The sequence below is a fragment of the Micrasema longulum genome, unplaced genomic scaffold, assembly GCF_059751315.1.
Source record: "Micrasema longulum isolate JH-2025_06_02 unplaced genomic scaffold, ASM5975131v1 h1tg001780l, whole genome shotgun sequence".
Taxonomy (NCBI): domain Eukaryota; kingdom Metazoa; phylum Arthropoda; class Insecta; order Trichoptera; family Brachycentridae; genus Micrasema; species Micrasema longulum.
Window position 1 is genome coordinate 46,442 of NW_028278955.1, and position 22,190 is coordinate 68,631.

General features: G+C 30.2%; 1 protein-coding gene across 1 annotated transcript in view; it reads left to right on the forward strand.

Annotated features, from left to right (window-relative positions):
- The window catches only part of LOC148274007 (opioid-binding protein/cell adhesion molecule-like), a gene marked incomplete at its 5' end in the record, with an annotated part of 135,281 nt that overhangs the window by 33,935 nt on the left and 79,156 nt on the right, over positions 1-22,190 (forward strand). The window contains one exon of the mRNA XM_088237762.1: positions 21,954-22,131. Coding sequence (XP_088093888.1) covers positions 21,954-22,131 — 178 coding nt within the window. The remainder of the gene's footprint in view (positions 1-21,953; positions 22,132-22,190) is intronic.

The following is a 22,190-nucleotide window of genomic DNA, read 5'->3' on the forward strand; positions in this document are numbered from 1 at the left end:
CACATCACCAAAAAAAAATTTTTTTATTTTTTTATTTTATTTTATTTTATTTTATTTTATTTTGGAAAGCCAACAGATTACAATATTTATTAATTACAGTGTAGGTTGAATTATATATTAAAATCCAATTACAGGCCTTCTCGTAAGCTAAAAGATAAATATTACTAATAAGAAGTTAAGAATAGATATTAAATTTAGATATGTATGTACATTTTACAGTGCGGATAACATAATAATAAGTATACATACATATGCAGCGAGTATAACATTTGCGATAATTATTGAGCCTTATAAGAAGAACAACTTAATTGAAGAAAATAATAATTATAAAAAATAAAATAAAAAACTCAAAAACTAAAATAAAATAAAGTTTTTATAATAATTAACCAAATATCAAACTCACATACATATGCACATGTACATATCCATACACAATGTAACTGCACAGGTAGGTATTTCGGTTAAATAAGATATTATATAAGAGAATATTAAAAAACATATTTTTAAAAAAATAAAAAATAAAAAAAAATAGTGAAACATAAATTGATTTTCAATTACTTTTCTAAAATTGTTGCATGTTATATTGTTAATATCAATATGGTTTAATTTATTGTTATACAGATTGCAAGTTCTACATATATAAGAATTTTGGCAAGCATTAGTTTTATATTTAAAAATATGAAATTGGTTTTTGTTTCTGGTCTGCGCTACAGGGATCCTAAAACCAATTAGGGATAGGAGCTGTGGACAGTCAACCTGATTATTCATAATTTTGTACAGATATACAAGGTCAGCTACGTTTCTACGGGTTTTCAGTGGTTTTAGGTTAAGATGAGTGAGAAATTCATTGGTTTCATTTTCTGAAACCTTTAATTTAAATCTGCAGTATGATATAAATTTTGATTGAATAGATTCAATCCTATGAATGTATTTTTTATAATGAGGGTTCCAGGCATATATTACTTTTCTTTGGTTATTAAATTTATATCATATTCCTTTATTCCATATAGCGACCAGTTGCGCCTCTGTTGGCCAAAATTATTACTACTGGATTACACGAGATTACTCTGCTCCCTTTAAAATCACTAATTCAAATACGTCTTTAACCTAAAACTTGAGAATCTCGTTCGAAAAATTACACTTGCGATTACAGTAAAATCTTGCAGCTTTCATTAGTGCAATTTAGTCTTTCAATACTTTTTCATAAGGGCTAGTATTCTTTAAAATACATCAATTTGACTAACGACAGTCTAAAGGAGGTGATAATATACGCACTCGTTATGTGTAAGAAAGAGATAACGAATATATTTTGTATGTCGTAAGTAATTGATCATACTTATGTTTCGGTGGTTTGAAAGTAAATTTGCTTTAAAATAAATAAATATTTTGATATTTTAATCGAAACAAATTGATATTTTAATCCATAATATAGTATAAATCCTTTAGTGGGTTTTAAAAAACAAAGATTTGCTTGGTTTTTTAATTGTGATTCGTTTTTGTGCATACGATGACAGTTGAATATTGTAGGTTATTCTTCAGTATACATTTAAACTTTTAAAATTTAGTTATGATAAAAACGTTACTAGTGTATAGTGTTAAGAAAATATAAATATGAAGAATTGTAATATGTATAATTTGTGTCGTTTTGTGTATAATAATGTGATATAAAAGTCGACGAAACAATGATTCTTAAAACGTAATTTATGTTTTGTTTGGTGAACTATCGTACTCGTAAGGAATACTTTTAAATTATTATCATTTATTAAGAAATAGTGTTTTATTTCAAGACAAGTTTTAATAGTCTGACTTAACCAAAGATGCACCGGTGCGCATAGAATTATCCAGTTTATTAATTACTTTTTCGACGCTTAGCCCAATACGCGAAATAGCTGCGCGGATGGGTCATTGCTTTCTAATGACGTAGGTGTGGGTTCGAATCCATAGGGGTTCCATTTTTTTTGCAATTATGTTTTTTTAAATTGTATTTTTTAAATCAAATGTTTGTGCTACATTAGAGAATATTTTTACTGAAACTATTAGCCGCTGGAGCCATTTGTTAGGAATTATTTATTAAATATAAAATATACATGTTTTTTATATGCCATACTACCGCTATGGACATTTTATCAGAATTTTCATAGCTTACCAATTTAAAAACTCACCGCTCGCCACTGCTAGGTTCATACGGTTCAATTTGGGCCATACAAAATTGGTTATCATCGTTCTGTAGCGCTCCAGATTAGGGCCTGCCATCGTGTTAGTGCCGCTTGCAAATGTTAAGTCGGATACGGCAATTTCATCAAAAACAAAGATTAGGTAAGTAGCATCCATTCCTAATCTATCTTATTTGATGAGGTTGTGACTGATTGACACTGCATACCGCATGGTGAAGATACTCACTTCGTTTGCATTAGATCAACAAAAACATTAATTTATTTACAAAATTCAAGTACAAAGAAAAAGTACTTTGGTCGAATTATTGCTAAAAGTAATATCTTCCAGCCAACCAAAAAACAAACTGGTCAACAGAAGAGATTGGTCAAAATTGTGTACTAAAAAACATAAATATGTAATTCAACAATGTTTGAGTATGTCCAAATGCTTGCAGACTTGCTAGATTTTCTCCCTAGGGAGTTATTCATGTTTGAATTTGTGTGTAAAGTGGCCACTTAAACCAGCCAATGACAGGTCATAAGCCCTGTAAATGCCTAGACTTCCATATTCCCTTCTCAAATTTTTTTTCCCTCTCTGTTGAAATAAATTCAAACATAAATATGTAAATCAAAAGATACATACATTTGATAAAATAAAATTTAAAAAAAAACTTAATTAATCAAAAATAACATTGTTATTTAATTGGGAGATGAAGCATGCACTTATGAACTTTAAAATATATTTTTTTAAAAGAACATAATTTTAAACGTTTTTCAATGATGAGAAATGTGGGATCAGATAGTGAGTTTGGAAGGAGAAAGAAAAAGGAACCAAAAAAAGAAAACGGGATTAAAAAAAATGAAAAAAAAGCAGTCAAAACTCTACTTCAGGATTCTGGAGATTTATAATAATGTTTCAGGCGTTTCTTGAAGGTGGATAGAGAAGGTGCATTTTTTTATATCAAGAAGTTGCCCATTCCAGAGTCTGGCAGCTTGGACAAAAAAAGAATAGCTGAAAAATGATGTGCCATGTCGAGAAATGGAAAGTGTTCTCTCCTGAAAAGAGCGAAGCAAAAGATCATGATCAGAAAGGTAAATGAAATTCTAACAATATATTTTGGAGCGCAAGGATTATGAAGAATATTATTAAAAAGTGAGAGAGATTGAAAGTTTTTGCGCTGATAAAAATGAAGCCACTTGAGTTCGGAGCGAAAGGGTGGTACATGGTCATACTTTTTGAGATTGAAAATAAAGCGGATGCATTGATTCTGCAATCACGTAAGACGATTAATGAGTTCCGTATTGGCGTCAAGATGGCAAATATTTTCATAGCTCAGAGAAGGCAATAGAATAGATTGGGACAGTTTTTTTTAGTTGTGGTCGGAAGAAAATTTTGCAGTCTTTTATGTGAATGGAGGATGCGATGAATTTTTTTCTCAAGCCCAGACTGTTCTTGCCACGTTAGGTTTTGGTCCATAATACTGCTAAGAAAAATACAGTCCACTTAACATATATCTGAAGAGTCTAAGGACTACGTTGCTCGCTAGCGCGTTCCAGCGCCGCCGCAGGAAAACTATTTTTCCACCCATGAATGAGTCAATAGATCCACATGGGAATTCGTTTACCCACCACCCTGGTATAAATAAACATACTCGGTAACTGAGTTCGTTTTCATGTCACTACGTTCTACTTTTTTGGATGTTGTATTTCTTGTTTTGTTGATTTTTATTTGACTTAATTCGGGATTTTTACCACTATTACATAAAAAAATATTTATAAGACCCAAATAAAAAACATAATAATAAGTCTTCGACCTCCGTGGTGTAGTGGTCAAGACGCTTGACTCGCGCATGGAAGGTTTCGGGTTCGATTCCCGGTGAGAACACAAAAATTAAAATGTGATTCTTCTCAAGCCTAGGTGTTCTGTGATATCAGTAGTCAGATGGCAGAAGACACTATCTGTATTTTTGTCTTTGTTTTAATTTTCAAAAGTTTTAATTAATATTTCAGTAAAAACACGCAGCAAAAAAATAAAAAGATCGGCGTTATTTAGAATAGTAATTTGTTTTTGAAAAGCAACACTAAAATATTTTAGTTTGTGGATTAAAGTCTTGAAACTGAGACGTATTTCAGCTCTCTTGAACATTTTTGAAAATTACAGATGGTCCCTTCTGCCATCTGACTACCGATATAATAAACCATTGTAATTGGGCCTCCTGGCCTGTTGTGGTGCAAAAAAAATAAAAAAATAAATTAAGCAATAATAAAAGTTAACAATGTGATAAATACAACAAATAAAACAAGTGTATATATTGTTAAATGGTGGACTTATTGCCACTAGCAATTTCTTAGAGCCTAAACAAAAAAAAATTAAAAGATTTTTTTTTTAAATAAGATAAAATAAAATAATAAATTAAGAAAACACGAATATGAAAAACATTTTACAAGATTGTGGTGTCTATTGCTTACATTATAAGAAAATAATTGACAAAATTGGATTTGTGCGACTTTTGCAATTATGTGTGTATGTGAATGTGTGTATATGTGTGTGGGTACTATTTATAGTTGTATTTGTATCAACCGCATTTGGCAAAAAGGAATACAATGGTATTGCTACAAAAATATTTAATGATTTATTGCCAAATATAAAAGACTCAAAATTTAAAACAAATTTTTAAATAAAAATAACTGCACATATAAATAGTGTAGAGAGAACTTTTTTTTTAAATATATGTAAATCAAAAAACGTATTACTTTATATAATTGGTACACATTTTATTTGTATTTTTATGTATTTTTATGTATTTTATTGCTTTATATTTGTTTTTATTAAATATTATACTATATTATTTATCAACAATATTTTGAGTTTGTCCAAATTTTTGTAGACAAGAACTGGATTCAACTCCCTGGGGAGCTGTTTATATTAACATATTACAACAGAGGTGGCCACTTTACTTAAACACTTAAACCAGCCATTGACAGTTCATAAGCCCTGTAGATGCCTAGACTCCTATATTACCTTCTCTTGAATGTTCTTCATCTCTGTTGTAATATGTTAAAATATAAAAAACTCAAAACGTAAAACAAATTTTAAAATAAAAATAACTGCACATATAAATAGTCTAGCGAGAGATTTTTAAAAAAAAAATATGTAAATCCAAAAACGTAGTACTTTATATAATTGGTACACATATTATTAATGTTTTTATGTATTTCGTTGCTTTATATTTGTTTTATTATATATTATACTTTATTATTTATGTTTAAGTAACTTGTATTCTTGGCACATATATATAATTTATTTTTGTATAATAACGATTTTTAATTTCTTACATTTGATAAGCTAGGCATTTATAATTAAGTAGTTTTAGTTTTTCTTTTTATGTTGTTGTTTTATTAGTATAGGACTACTTATGCTCCAAAGATAGAATATCTCCATCTTAGAACAGGCTGTGCCATGTTAGATGGAGACTATCATAAACAGAGAACACTTCGTTTTCATTTTACATTAATTGGTTTTATATAGATTCCCTGTTATAAGTATACTATATGTTTTTTTTTCAATAAATTTATTAATAAATAAATACATTGTACCTAGAGCATTTATGTGTATTAACAGGTCAATAATACTGTGTAATTCTATAATAGTATGCAAAGAACTGAGATGGACCTTATATGCATTTTCAAAATACTTAATGCTATAAGTGATGTCCCATCTCTGTTGCAATAAATTTTTTTTCATGTTTCCAACCGTGTCACCAGAAGTCAAAATCTGCTATTTATAAAATCTCCTAAGAGCAACTTTAGTTTTTATGCCCCAATGTCCAGAATGTGTAGATTAGTCAATTCATCACACGACTTGGAACTTTTTGGGATAGATCTTTCGGCTTTTCGTAGATCTCTTCGCGACTAAACAGTTTGGGATGAAGTCGGATTGGCATGGTTTAGCTCAAAGTTGTTGGTCTTTCGTTTTTTTTAATATATTGTATAATATTATTGTTTTGCCCTTGTTTGTCTTTGCTAAATAATTTTATGTTCTTTTTGTTCAGTTTCTTGAATTTGTGTTTCTTCATGTAACTGTTGTAATTGGCTTAGACCGTATATATATATAATAAATAAATAAATAGTTTGAAAATCCGTAAAACAATTTGTTACAAAAAAATAAAAGCTTTTATTGGTGTTGTGAAAAAATTTAAAAAGCAGCCTTCGAACCACAAAATAGTAAATTATCATATTTGGACAAATTCCATAGTATTACGTTGGAATTTAAATTCAGTTGAGGAATGGATTAAAACGGCTAACCAGTATAATATTACAAAAGTTCGAGTTGAGAATAATCTTAATGGCGGCACTTTGTCATAGTAACTCGTTTAATCATGAATTTTGTACTAATATCCCAAATAAGGGAGGCAAGGGGGAATTCTTGGTGATAAACTTTATGCCACGTCTCTGAATATAAATTCAACATTGTCTATACTCTGTTTTGTACACTCCGAAGCTAATTTATATATTCAGGTTAAGCTGTTTTCTGTCTTATGCAAATGTACAGACAAAATAAAAAAATCCATGGAAATAAAAACGACAAGCTGGTTTTCTTTACCTGTCTACAGTGCGTTTGAATGTTAAATAACCCAGTGGTAATGTAATATCACCATTTAAAGTGTTGAACTTGAGGATGAATAATGTATTTCTCGTACGGAAACAAAAGACTGTTAAAACATTTAAATACCTAACTAACAAGAAACTGCTGAAACGAGCCGATATAAAATCGCTGAGTAACACGAAATAAGTACACGACCTTTACCAAATAGTAGAATGAATACTGGACATCACTGGAGCATCTTTAGTTAGCCCATTCAGACAACTTCAGTCAGTTCCATCATGTAGTCAGATAGTCCAGTACATGTTTACGTAGTTACCCTTTTTGCTACTGAATTTATTTAATATGTACTAAATACACAAGCACAACATCCTTTTTTTTGTCGACCTCCAATTGGGTAGGAGCTCCCATGTATTAACATACATCAAATCCTTTAAAACAATTGACTTTGTGGCTAAATACGTTATTAAATGTAAGCAAATACTTGTATTTAACCACGTACCGACTTTTCTGTCTATCGGTTTCGAGTCGGATGGAAATAAAAAAGTCGGTGAGTGATTGCATATTTTTATTATTTACGAAAATTTCATTCAATGTTAAACTTTAAATATCTGTCGGAGAATCAAGTAAGCGTACAATTGTATTTATGTTAGTAGACACACTCTAGAATAATTTATATAAACACGTTTTTATGTAAAAATTTAATTTCATTAAAAATAGTTAATACTCAGTTCTCGCGGTTTCTAGAGAAAAGTTTATTCATTTGGTATTTCTACAGTTCTTTACATAAAAAATAAGAATAAATATATTGACAATACTAGATCCTATTCAAAAATCCACTGTTATTCTTTTAATACATAATATATGAGAAAAGAGTTTATATAGTTTGTATTCATGTATGTGCATATGAATGTGTTGTTATGAATGTGTGAGACGGTGTATGTGTCGGTGCGTAAATAAAAAAAGTTATTTAAAACGTGTATAGGAGAAAACTAGGTTAGATGTTTGACTGTTAAGAAAATGAAAATAAATAGCTTATACCTACTTTCGAAACCTTTTTAAAAATATATTTTTTAATTTGTCATATTTTGATTGTATTTTTAAAAGAATTCTGAATAAAGTATTTTATTTTAAAATTTATTTGGTACATATTCAATGAATAATGTGCAACGAGTCCCATATAGCACGGTAGGTAACCACAAGATGCAGTGTATACGATGCATTATCAACAATAAACAAAGTAAATATGACAATACGCGTCCGTTAGTGCAAAATAAAAATACATATTATGTGCTATGGTTCCCCGTAGGCAGAAACGAGTCAACACCATATCACTGTCTTTTCATATAGACCTCGCTTCCTCTACATTTGTACATATTTTCGTGAACGTGCGCTGACTATTCCGACTTTTGACATTTCTATTGTTAAGTATTATTTGTTTAATTCAGTCATGCCATATGGTTTTCGGTCTTCTTCGTGTTTTGCATCCATTAACGTTAACATCGTAAATATTTTTAGCCAGTACTTCACTGTTCATTCGTTCCACAAGTCCAAAACAGCGCAGACCTCTATTTATGTTGCTGATAAGGCTTAGAGCATCAGGGCAAAATGCAATGCTGACATAGCCAAATATTCCAATTCGATATTATTTAATATCTAGGACTGTCACAAAATGATAATGTTATTGTAAAACAGTATTTCAAAACTGTATGAAATGTGAGATCGATTTAATTTATAATGTATCCCAAATTTGGTACCAAAAGGGTCTAACATTGTGAAAATCCAAAATACCATTGTATGTAAGAGTATATTATGAGATGGTCCATACAATAGGCCAGATTCAATAAAGACGCTGATAGAAATGATGAGATATTTCGTTATCAAAGACGTATCTGTAGGCAAACGACAGATAGTAATTATTGGAAAATTAGATGACTAGGATAGATTTTGAGAGAAATTACAAAACAATAACTTTAAGAGGACCCGATAGGCTGAAAGCTAAATTAGTGGTGCTTTTAGACGGTAAATCTTGTTCTCGTTTCACTAGCATTTAAACAAAAAAAAATATGTTAATACTTTATGTAAAACACTTCAGTGGAAAACTACCTTTTTTAACAAATATTTCCTTTCGACCTTCTCGGGAATCGAATCCGGGACCATAAACATAATTTTATACTCGTATATTATTACTTGATTTTATTTATTTATTAGAGGCCTATCGGGACCATCGGGCTTTTCTGTTTCACACGACAAATGCCAAAGGTCATTTTTTCCAGTACAAACTTTGTCTGCTTATACGGGGCAAATTGCCATCCCAGTAATTTAATTTCCGAAAGCTTTAACTGTAAATACAGATGGTAAAATTATCGTTCTAATTGATAAGTTTAAATTTGAAAAGGGAAACATCACGTTTTTTTGAAGAAATTTAATCTACGGTCTGTGAAATAATATCAAGTAAAAAAAAACTTTTTACTTTTTATTAGTGGCATAAAAAATGATTTTAAATTCTAAATTCCCACGAAAAGGGTCATTGCATTGGCCACGCCCCTAGTACGTCAAGATTTATGTTAGGTTTGAACTTAGATTGTAACTGTTTATTTTTTTATAGAACATCGTCACGAATCTTGAAGTCACAATTATCAATGCCAAACATGTCGCATTTTTCTAGGAGTGTTTTTTTTTGCAATTTATTTTTTAAAGTACTGAATGAAAATTTTTTTCTTTGATTTTAAATATAGTTGTTTTTTCTTAACCCATTTCGTATATTTTTATCGGTATGTGATATTATCGGTATGTAATTTGTGGTATGTGATACGATATGTGATATTTTCCAATTGAATGGTTTGAATGATATGAAACATTTTTACATACTAAATGTTATTAAATATTTGTATAAAATCACTTACTGACTTTTCTGTGTCTACCGGTTTCGAGACGTACCCGCCTCTTCGTCAGGACACCGATCAAACTAACATGCAAAACTCACCATACGCCTTCAACTATGGTGAAGGGCGGAAGAGACAGGTACGTCTCGTAACCGGTAGACATAGAAAAGTCGGTAAGTGGTTATATACAAATATTCAATAACATTAAGTAAAATGTTTAACCACAAATTTAATATTAATAACATTTTTACTTAATTCAAATTGTATTGCACGTGTTTGCGACCAGTGGTATGTTCAATAATAATTATTATAGGTTACCGACAAAAAAACTTATATACTAATATACATATTCTCTTACGTAAATATTTATTTTCCTTTATACCACCTTGATTTGTATCGTTCTACTGAACAAAGCCGGAAGATCCTTATCGGCTGTCTTCCAGGACGGTGATTGTCCGTAAAGAAGAGGCAACTTGGGTGAAGACACTCCTGAGGCATCTGCCGCACGTGTATAAACCAGGTCCAACGAACCCTAAAATCGCTTATTGTACATAGCAGGCTTCCGCTTGTATTTTCGGACTTCAACGTTGTTATAAAATCTCAATGCTCAACTTATGAGACAAATTTATTTTGCTTTTTGCCAAACTCAAAATATTGTTGATAAATTACCTGGTCCATGAAGAAGTATAGAAATTGAAAAAATAATATTTTCAGGCGTTGCCTAGTATGTGGGTGAAATAATTCAATTTGATGAATCTCACCCGCATAAATAAAGGTTTCAGCTCTTTAACTTCACAAACATCAACAGATGAAAGAATTGAAGGAATATAGATGTTCAAATATAGGCAGAATGGTGAATGTTACACAGTGTGTAAAGTGACCACTTAAACCAGCCATTGACAGGTCATAAGCCCTGTAGATGCCTGGACTTCTATATTACCTTCTCTTAAATGTTCTTCATCTCTGTTGTAATATGTAAAAATATAAAAGACTCAAAACTTAAAACAAATTTTTAAATAAAAATAACTGCACATATAAATAGTGTAGCGAGAGATTTAAAAAAAAAATATATGTAAATCAAAAAACGTAGTACTTTATATAATTGGTACACATATTATTAATGTTTTTATGTATTTCGTTGCTTTATATTTGTTTTATTATATATTATACTTTATTATTTATGTTTAAGTAACATGTATTCTTAACACATAAATATACTTTATATTTGTATAATAACGATTTTTAATTTCTTACATTTGATTAGCTAGGCATTTATAAATAAGTAGACTAAGTTTTTCTTTTTTATGTTATTGTTTTATTAGTATAGGACTACTTATGCTCTAAAAATAGAAAATCTCCATCTTAGAACAGGCTGTGCCATGTAAGATGGAGACTATCATAAACAGAGAACACTCCGTTTTCTTTTGAAATTAATTGGTTTTATAAACATTCCCTGTTATTTAGTATGTATATTTTTTTTTCAACAAATTCAAAAATAAAAATAAATAAATAAAAATCGGACTACATTAAAAGTAATATTTTCCTCGATCGCGAACTATCAAAATTCAAATGTTTGGTGTTTTGATTTTGATCAAGATGCCCAGATTCTTACCTATATACGAATACTGCCATTATATAAATGTTTAATAATTAATTTATTTATTATATACACGGCTTAAACAAATTACAACAGTTGAATAAAGAAACATAAATACACAAAACTGACCAAAAAGAACAAACAACAATGCAACAAAGACAAACAATGGCAATACAATAATGGTATATAACATGTTCATAAAAATGAAAGACAAAATACTTCGAGCTAAACCATTCAACTTCATCCCACACTGTTTTAGTCGCTAACAGATCTTCGAAAAGCCGGAAGATCTATCCCAGAGAATTGTAAGACCTGTGATAAATTGACTAATCTACACATTATGGATATTGGTGCATAAAAACAAAAGGTGCTCTTAGAAGATTGATTAAATAGCAGATTTTGACTTCTGGTGACATGGTTGGAAACATGAAAAAAAAATTATTGCAACAAAGTTGGGACATCACCTATAGCATTAAGTATTTTGAAAATGCATATAATGTCCATCTCTGTTCTACGCTTCTCCAATGAAAACAGATAAAGAGTTTGCTCTATTTCAAAATAGGAATAATCACCCCCTTGAAATACGAGCAACCATGTCACTTTTCTTAGAAAACGGTGTTGGACAGACTCGATATGGTCAATATGAGTTTTCTAGAATGAAGACCAAATAGGAGAAGCGTATTCTAGATGGAGTCAAACTAGTGAGCAATAAAGAGTTTTGATAGTATACATATTTTTGAAGTCCGTCATCATTGTTTTGATAAAACGGTGAAATTTAAGAGATTTGTTTACAATATTATCAGTGTGTTCACGATGGGAGAGTTTACTATTTAAAGTAATGCCAAGATCGAATAATCGACTGTAAATTTTGACAGCATTTAGGCTAGAGTTCCATACAGCACGCATCGTGTTTAAAGTTGCTCCAGTAATTCTACGGCGAGTTGCAAGCTCTTTGTGCATACCCTCATCTGGATGGTGTAATGCAAAAATCTATCAACCTACAAAATCGAAAAAAATAATAAGTGTCAGAATTATAATCCAAAAGTGACACTTGGAAACACAGTTTTACGAGTTTAAACCTACAAATAATCTGTAATATCTCGATGTGGTAACCAAAAACCTTGCTACTAGACTAAAAACAATGTAACATTGACTCCAAGATGCTTGACGTATTGTTTATATTTATTTATTTATTTAATTGTACAATACAGCACTACAATCAATTACAATGTACATAAATTTTTTAATTCGGTAATTACAAAAACATGATAAGAAAAAAAGCGCAATAGATTATAAAAGTTCATTAAAACGATAGAAAACGAAGACAATTAAGCCACTTTTACATATTACGATGCATAGGTACTGAGTAATACTGCTAATCTCGGCGTGAAAAAGATCAACCTCTCGAAGTTTTCAGCCAAATGTAGATCTTTGCACTGCGCGTGTTCGAAGAAATTAAAATTTTCAATCAAATCTGTAAACAAAAGTTAGATGCATAAATCTTTTCATCAACTAACCAGGGTTTCGTGTGAATGCAAATACGAAAAAATGGGTGGATGTTCATTTTTGTGTTTAAAAACGTTTGTTTTTTAATGTTTACAAATAACACTTGCCTAGCTTGGAACGGGGTATGTACCCTTGTTAGCCGGGCAAAGTGAACGTAAAATTGTATTTTTTTATGAAAGGTGTAAATAAATAAATAAAAATAAAAACATTTGCTCTTTATGGATGCCAATCAGATTTTTTTCTTACATTCCGGATAATTTATTCCCATTTATTTCTTTTTCTACAGTCAATTTGTAGTTACAAAGTTGTTTTACCGGCAGGACATTATAGAATTTCAAAAATACACCTTCACCCATATGTTTCGCCTCACGGATTATGCTATTCAGTATAACTCCCTTAACAATCTCACCTGAATATTAACATGTTTGAAACATGTTTGCGTTATTGTTATTACAAAGTTGATAATTTTTAGAGTGTTCTTTGAAAATGTGTTATCCCACTTTTGATATTTTTTTTTATTAAAAAATAATATTTGCAAAAGCTTTATTACACTTCTTTGTTGTAAAAAGTACATTTTAAATATATTAAACTAATGATTAATCACAATTTTGAAGATAATGTTGTTAAACATTAATTATATCAGTTTGAGGTGGGTGTGGCTTACTCATTTTTGCATAACACTATCCAGCTGTATGTACCACTTTAAGTATTTGATGCTATCAACTTTCTCAGGATTGGGTTTAACACCAACAAATTACTGCCAAAACGCAATATAAATACGAATTTTTTTTTTTAAAAACTGAATATTTTTAATTTTCAGAATAAATAAAACATTCTTTAAGTTACCCCAACCGTGTTTTAGTAAGAACTTGTAAATTTTTTTCTTTTTAGTATAAATGCAAAATATTTCAAGCTTAATATTACTCTTGGTCTTTTCGTAATATAGGCTTTAGATAAAGGGCTACGGGAAAATGAATAGCTCTCTATATTTGCCATGAATACAAGCACTTTTGTAGAAAGATCTCAACCCCAACTAACAAAAGGAATGGGGTCATTACCCAAATATAATACACTCCTCATACACAATTACTCGGGGTACAGATTGATCGCATCGATGTGGAAATATCGGTTTTAGGTGCGTGTTGGAGATTTGGAAACTAACGTTTGTTATGAATATTTCGTCAATATTTTCGAATAGAAAAATAAATTCTGTAGGCCTTTGCGAGAGTCGCTGACAAAGAAATGGGTAACAATACAATTCGACCTTCAAATTTATCGTCTCAATATTTAATACGTGTTTACCCAGTAGAATTTATTACGGAAAACTTCTTTTCGATAAATATTTACAATACTCACATATTTGACAATCTCAAGTATACTTTTTTTTATTTATTTATAAATATCTATTTTCTGTGCCACCAGTTTGTACTAACTGCGCTCAGAACTCTCCACTTATTCGTTCAGCTCGTGAATATAATTTAAGCTTTCCTCTTATTGATCCGTTTGATTGTCACAAATAAACATTTAAAATGCGCATTTTAAAACAAACTTTTTTTTCTTATACATAGTTTCTATAATAAAACTTTATTTTATCTCTAATCCTTAATATTTATACTTTTGACACTTATGCAATAATATTTACACACATGTCCACCCTTATTCCATTAAAGCACCCACTCATCCACCCTCTCACACACTTACACGAAAACAAACACACTCGCATGTATTGTACGAGTATTGAATGTATTTCTGTGGATATCTGTCATTGGTTTTATTCTTTGTATATTTTATTTGTTATATATTTTTTACATGTATTACAGTTGATATCCCTAATAAATAAAATAAAAAATGAAAAATATTAAATTTACAATGTTAAGAATAGTGAATTAAATGCAAAAGTGAGGTATGCTAAAATTATGACACATGAAAAAAAAAATTGTAACAATGATTGTTGTCGTTTTTAATAATATTTATTTATTTATTTCGACGGCTTACACCTTTGACAAAGTATAAAATAACATTTAAAAACAATCATTATGAAACAAAACACCTGTTCACAAGTATAGAAAATATAGATACATAAAATAAAATAAAATCAGCAGATGATTAAGAAATAATAAAGGAAAATTAAATAAGAAATTATAACATAGGTATGCAGCAAATGAACAATAAATAAATAGTTTGAATTTAAAAAGTATTGAAGTAACGGAGGCGATGTATCATTTTATAAACAGTAAAACAATTATAACACTCTTTGCATTTTTATAATTTAGAAAAGGGTGATTAAAATGTGTATACATATAAATTAAATAAATCAAAGTTTCCATGTTTGTTTGCTAACATGTACAGTGTACAGTCGTAGCAAAGGTATTGAACATAGTTTGAACTATGGAAATCAACAGCAAAAGAAGTATTTTGTCTCGTCCTAAATAAAAATTCACACAATCTAAAAGTTTGAACTGTCAAGAACATTATTTAATAACTTGAAAAGCAGCACTAAATCTGAAATTTCCCTTCTATCACTAATACAAATTAATTTTAACTGCTTCATCAAACATTTATAGTTTAGCTCTTAATATTATGGGATATAAAATGTTGTTGAAAATGTAATGTTTTTCAAATAAAACTATTATTAATGTAGGTTGAGTATAAAACAATAAAAGTAACATACAAAAAAAAATTGTTTATAGACAATTAAACTAAGCCAAAGAATTTTTTTTCACAATATTTGAGTTTGTCCAAATGTTTGTTGACAAAAAACTGGATTTCACCCAGGATTTCATTAACAAGAACGGAGAATACCTTAAAGATGGGATTATGGAAGTCTAGGCATTTACAGAGCTTATGACCTGTCATTGGCTGGTCTAAGTGGCCACTTTACACACTTTGTAACATTCACCATTTTGCCCATGTTAGAACATCCATATTTCTTCAATTCTTTCATTTATTGAATTGAGTGAAATTAAAGAGCTACAAACAGCTTTTTGTCTACAAAAATTTGGACAAACTCAAATTTTGTAACAAAACCATTTGGTCCAAGAAGAAGTTTTAAAATTGGAAAATTGTTTTCAGGCATTGCCTAGTGTGTGAAATAATTCAGTCAGATGAATCTCTTCACAACATCAAAGGTTTTAACTCTTTAACTTTACTTAATTCAACAAATGGAAGAAATGAAGAAATATGGATGTTTTTACATTGGCAAAATGGTGAATGTTACACAGTGTGTAAAGTGGCCACTTAGACCAGCCAATGACAGGTCATAAGCTCTGTTAATGCCTAGACCTTTAGTTTACTTTAGTAGACTTAAACCTTTAGTTTGTTTTTTTTTTCAATTTTTATGCATCGTATTATCAGCGCTACAACTTCTAAAAGTTCTGTATTTCTGAAGTAACTCCAGAGGTTCTTTTCCGGTTATTCTAGATCAGTTCTTCCCATCCACGGCAAGCAAACCGGAAGTCTTCCATAACTCTTATATCATAGGTTGATTCATGCGAACCAATGACGTCATTCAAAGTCGTTTGTTTTTGTAAAAAAATGTTGTTTTTTTTTCGTACATTTTCAGGAAACTTTGCTGTACAATTTAGTGCGCCAATTTTTACCCCGCGCAAACAAACATTTATTGGATTAAATTTTCCGTAGGGCTCAAGTTTCTTATTCAACAGAAGTTTTATTTTAAGATTATTTTGTAAACACTTTTGAAATTAAAAAAAAATACACAAAAAAGTACCTAATAAAACATTAAACAAATTAATTTCATTCCTAAAAATAACCACGTATATAAGGAACATCAATAATATTGACATTTTTTTTGAAAGTATATATTCAGAACAACAAAGAAACGAAGCAAATTTAACATTTTTGTAATAAAATATATCACGACAGTATACAACAGTGGTTGTGGGTAAAAAAATATGTAGAAGTTGTGACAATACTTGACCCATGCATACCCACATAATTCGCCACCAAACGTATTTTCTTATTAAACACATTATCATTTGGCGCTTTGAGCAATGCGTTAATACTCCAATTGCAGTGTAACTACATTATATTTTTGTTTCATGGATTTAAGATAATAAATTACCGTTTTAGATGCCAGGGATTATGAAATAATGCAGTGTAAAAAAATATATATTTGGGTTCTTATGATTTACCAATATTTTTTTAATTGGGGACATTTTCTTATAGTCGTAAACAACCACGTTAGAAAACGTAAAACAAGTTATAGTGTTTAAACCTTGGACCTCTTGATCCAGAGTCTGTTACACTACTCATAGGCCCACGGCCCGTCTCGTTATTGTTCACATAGTTGAAATTAAACCCGGTTCCGTAAGAGGTTGTTCAAACTGAACAGGCTAGTTACAATAATAATGATTTAATTTGGCAATCAGACGTTAATACAGGTACAGTATTCTGTTGATTGAATTTTCAATTAAAATTGAAACCGACTAGGGGTTATTATGGCAGAATGAATTCATTAAATTTAATGTTAGTCACTTGGTGTTCGGTATTCACTCATCATTGTCAATATTAATACTTAGGTTAAGTTTGATGTTGAGAATGGGCCTCTGACGTGTAGACATTAGACACGTTATTATCTTACAACCGCATCTCATGTTTAGTAAATATTTTATTTCCTTTAACAATAATTTGAAATATAATTACAGGACATCGCGATACATATGAAAAAAATCGTCTTAGAAACGTTGATGAATATCTATTTATTTATTAAAATCCACGGTACATAGTGCTTTTTATTGTACAAAAAATGCAAAGTGTACACACTTTCTACAGAAATAAACACGTAAAAATATAAATTAGACAAACAAAAAAAATACAAAAAAAAATTTACACTTTTGTTTCATACAATGATCACGCTACCATATTGTGTAAAAAATAACTAATTTAAAATGAAAACAAAAAACATATTACAACAGAGATGAAGAACATTTAAGAGAAGCTAATTAAGAAGTCTAGGCATCTACAGGGCTTATGACCTGTCAATGGCTGGTTTAAGTGTCCACTTTACACAGTGTGCAACATTTACTATTCTGCCCATATTTCAACATCTATTTTCCTTCAATGCTTTCATCTGTTGATGTTTGTGAAGTTAAAGAGCTGAAACCTTTATGCAGGTGAGATTCATCTATCAGACTCAATCTATCAGACGAGATTCATCAATCTAGTCCTTGTCTAAAAAAATTTGGACAAACTCAAAATATTGTTGAAAACAAAAAATATATATTTTTATTTTTTAAATAAAAAAGGACCGGTAGGTTTATCTTAAATCATATCCATTATCCAAAACAAATCCAAAATCTAACTATACCAAGTAAGACAAAAAATAATAATTTTTAAGTTGAAAATAACAACCCAAAAAAATGCATTTTCATAAAAAATAGCAAAAAAGTAAATAGAAAGCAAATTAAAATTAAAAATATACATGAAAAAAATTTGGAAAAATATATATATATTCATATGTATACACTAGATTCAGCTGTAAGTACCTGTTTTGTGTTCTATTCAACTTTGGTTCCGGAACTTAACATGTAGTCAGTAAATGTGAAGCAGCGTAAAAAGACGCGATATACGCATTTGAACTCACAGCAAACTGGCATGGACAGTTAGTCATTTTTACTCTACTACGCTTTTGCATAGCAATGTTGACGCGATAACGCTCACTTTTCGGAACATAATTTCAAACTCATATCTATTTAATTAAACCTTAACGAAAGAGATATCGTCTTTGTAAGTTTAATACAGCGCGCTGACTTAGTTCTTATATGTTCAATAAACCATTTTTCGAAAATTCAGTTTTGAATGCCAATTTGTTCATTATCTTATTTCGCGTCCATGTAGCTAAAGAATTATTATTTTTTACGTCACTTACTTATCATATCTTGTCACTTACTAATTTTGCTTATTGAACTTTAAAAACAAATAAAATGTATTTTGTAAAATTTGCAAAATAGTCTATTAAACATACAAGAACTAGAGCAGCGAGCGGTAGAACCATTCGTTATGTAATTTTTGAATTGGCATTAACTTTATGGAATAACATGATTACATATAAATTGAACTAATTGTTTTAAGACCACTTGAGTTCGATTTGGAGCACTACTAGTTTCGGAAAGCACAGATCTTTCCATTATTTACAATATTCCCTTTAAATAAACCACTCTCTTCATGATTAGCTCCTCTTACCCCTGTCACTACCTAGATTTTACATTTCTGTTTTGTATGTTAAGTTTATAATACCTGTAGATGAAAGGATCTGTATTTTTCAAAACTGGCAGTTCTTCGAAATAATTCAAATGGTCTTAAAACCAAATGTTTAGTTTGATACATTTAACCATTTTTATGGTTTGGGAGTAAAAAATCAATTTGGAAACAGTTTGTTTTTTGTTGATGATAAAATCTATTTTTACAATCGTGTGCGTCTATACAAAGCTATATATAACAGTTGAACTGGTAGTTACGCATGGCGTATTTGCTATATGGTACCTAATTGCAAACGAGTAAGTCTCATCAGCTGTATTAGATTAAGGGATATACGCGGAATTATTTATATTCTGATGCTTCAATGTCGGGGTCAGTGCTTTACAGGCCACTGATGTCATTGCGATATGTGAAGATCTATTATGATGGGCCCCCATAAATAGTTCTCGCCCTCCAAGCCCGGGTCCTTAAAGAGCCTGGCTGTATCAAAGGCTAGAGTTCTCATTTTGCCAAATCTTCCCCTTCATGCCCAGATCCGTAAAATATAGAGCAATTAGTTAAGGAGCAAGCTGTTTAGCATTCTCAGATTTAATAAGAAGCCCCCCAACGGCTAATTTTATGATGTAAAGTATCACATTCACAAATAATGTGTTAAGGTGTTTCCTCATCTGCACTGCAGAACTTACATCTAGAAGTTTTGGAAAAGTTCATTTTGACAAGGTGTTTGTTTAATCTGCAGTACCATGTAAGGGCTCTAGTGATTTTGTCTAAGCTTTATTAAGTCAAAAGCAAACCTTTGCAAGTACTGTTTCAAATTAATTTTGGTAATTTTTTTTTGAAGTCCGAATGACCACACAACCTTAAATATGCATTTTCCAGAAAACAGCCAGATCAAATGTTGAATGATACCTCGTTCAAACTTTACAAGCATGAGGTGACATTTTTTATTGAAACGTCTGCTATAAATTAATGAACTTATAAAATAAAAATACTTGTTTTAATCCACTTTAATGTACGAGTATTTAAGAGAAATATATTTCTGAGGAGATTCATCTTCCCATCATTTATACATAAAAATTAGTGCTGTGGGTGTTTTCTGCAAATTGAGAAATGCCGTTTTAGTGATCAGCACTACTTTCAGAAGGTAATTATATCAGTTTTTTGTACAAAGCAGCCTGGTTGTTTTTAACAGAACATAGAATTGACCTTATAGTACCCGATAACACCAATATCTCATTTGTTCAAAATTGTTGCCAGTCAATCATTTTCAACAATTTGTCTAAATTGTTGACTGGCTGCTTTCTGTACAACCAAATTCAATTGTTTGTAAGTATAAAACCTGTAAGTGTCATATCGATACTGTATTTTTGGTTATGTCTGATTTTTTCCCGCTTAGTGTTGTATATCAAACGATTCGAAATTTCTTATGGAGCGTACTTTATATGAATTCATTTTGTGATTTTTGTCAAAAAGCTGCCTTTTTTCTTATGAGGGCAGTGTTTTCGTTACCAGACGTGATCCAAATTGCTGTATTAAAACCCCGGCTATTTAATATTTAAATAATAAATAATGATTATTTGAAGCTTCGTAAGTATTCTTCTGTGTCTCATCCTCAGCCGCTATGAAATTTATTTAATCCAAAGTTCACATAGAAAATTAGTTTACAGTTATTATTTATGGTGAAACTTTTATAATATTTTATGAAACACGATGTACTTTACGTGCCTTACTTCGCCATTAAATGTTTTACAGTAGCGTTTTCATGTAAAAAATGACATTTCCGTTTCAGATTGTAAAATGTTCATCAGATAACTTGAGAATATAATCAAGCTTGATATTATTTTAACTTATGTATTCTAAACTGTTCAAAATGACTAATGTAACCTATTCCAAATTTTAATTACTAACAACAACTTTTTTCACAGTCTTTAACAATAGGAATATGTTTATATTGTTTTGTAAGTATTTATAATACTAAGCATTATTTTTAAGAATAAATAACCCTTTTTAAAAAAATAATGAGAAAGTCTAGATATTTACAGAGCTTACTACAGTTAACTATTAAAATAGTGTGGTAAATAATCCCTGTACGTGCGGTGGTGTAACATCGTATTACCATTAGTAAAAGACGGAATATTCTAAAGTTTAGACATTTGGAAAAAATAAAAAAACATGGAGACCTACTGTTTAATAATGATTTTTTCATAATTCATGTGAATAAATATATAATTTAGCCATGTTACAGCAAAATAAATTAAAAATCATCTCGTGCGTCCCCCATCATTGTCATCAACAGACTAAAGACTAAATCTGTTTAAGACGATACCCGCCGCGAAACAGTGTCTTTGTCTTTCTTGTTTTGACTTCTATCTTCGTACTTCTCTGGTATAAGGTATCTGTATAGATGTGTTGTTGAATCAGCGGACATTCATTTTTCCCGAAGCATGGATAAAGGTTTTTTGTATTAACATTTAGCATAGCTTTACAAATTTAACTTTTCAAATCGGGTGTGAAAATGTTCATTTGAAGATAAAAAAAATACGAATTCATCATTTAAAAAAAATATATATATAATCATGAGAAGATGTATGAATAAAGAGGAAACGAGATCTGTATGCAAAGATGTGGCATTCTGTCTTCTCTGCCTACCCTTATTGGGAAACGGCGTGATGGTTTGTTGTTGTTTTACAAGTCATAAGCTCTGTAAATACCTAGACATTTTTATTTCCTTTTCGAAATATTTAAGCCCTCTGTCGCAATAAATTTTTGTATTGAAAAATCCAGTATTGTCTACAAACATTTGGAAATACTAAAATTAATAATGATTTACTTTTATTTATTTTTTACATAAGAGCAGCCATTGTGTCAGAAATACTCGTCCAAGGTTCTGGTAGTATCAGCTGCAAATAATTATGTTATTTTTTCAACCCGAACACGGAAATTTAAAAATTATTTTTTTGGTATTGAACAAAAATTTTTGTTGGTTTTTTCAGTGCCAAAGGTGGAAATAGTCGATGAACGAGGAGTATCAGTGTCCGATAAATTCTACAAGGAAGGTTCCATCATAGAACTCCGATGCGTCATCTCACGGGTCCCCCAGCTGACTGGACAAGTGCTGTGGTCCCACCAGGGCCGTCAACTAAATTACGACACCAAGAGGGGAGGCATCAGGTTAGTTATATTTATTTGGCTTAAGTCCATTTGAGAATTACAAAAATAAAAAATCACTT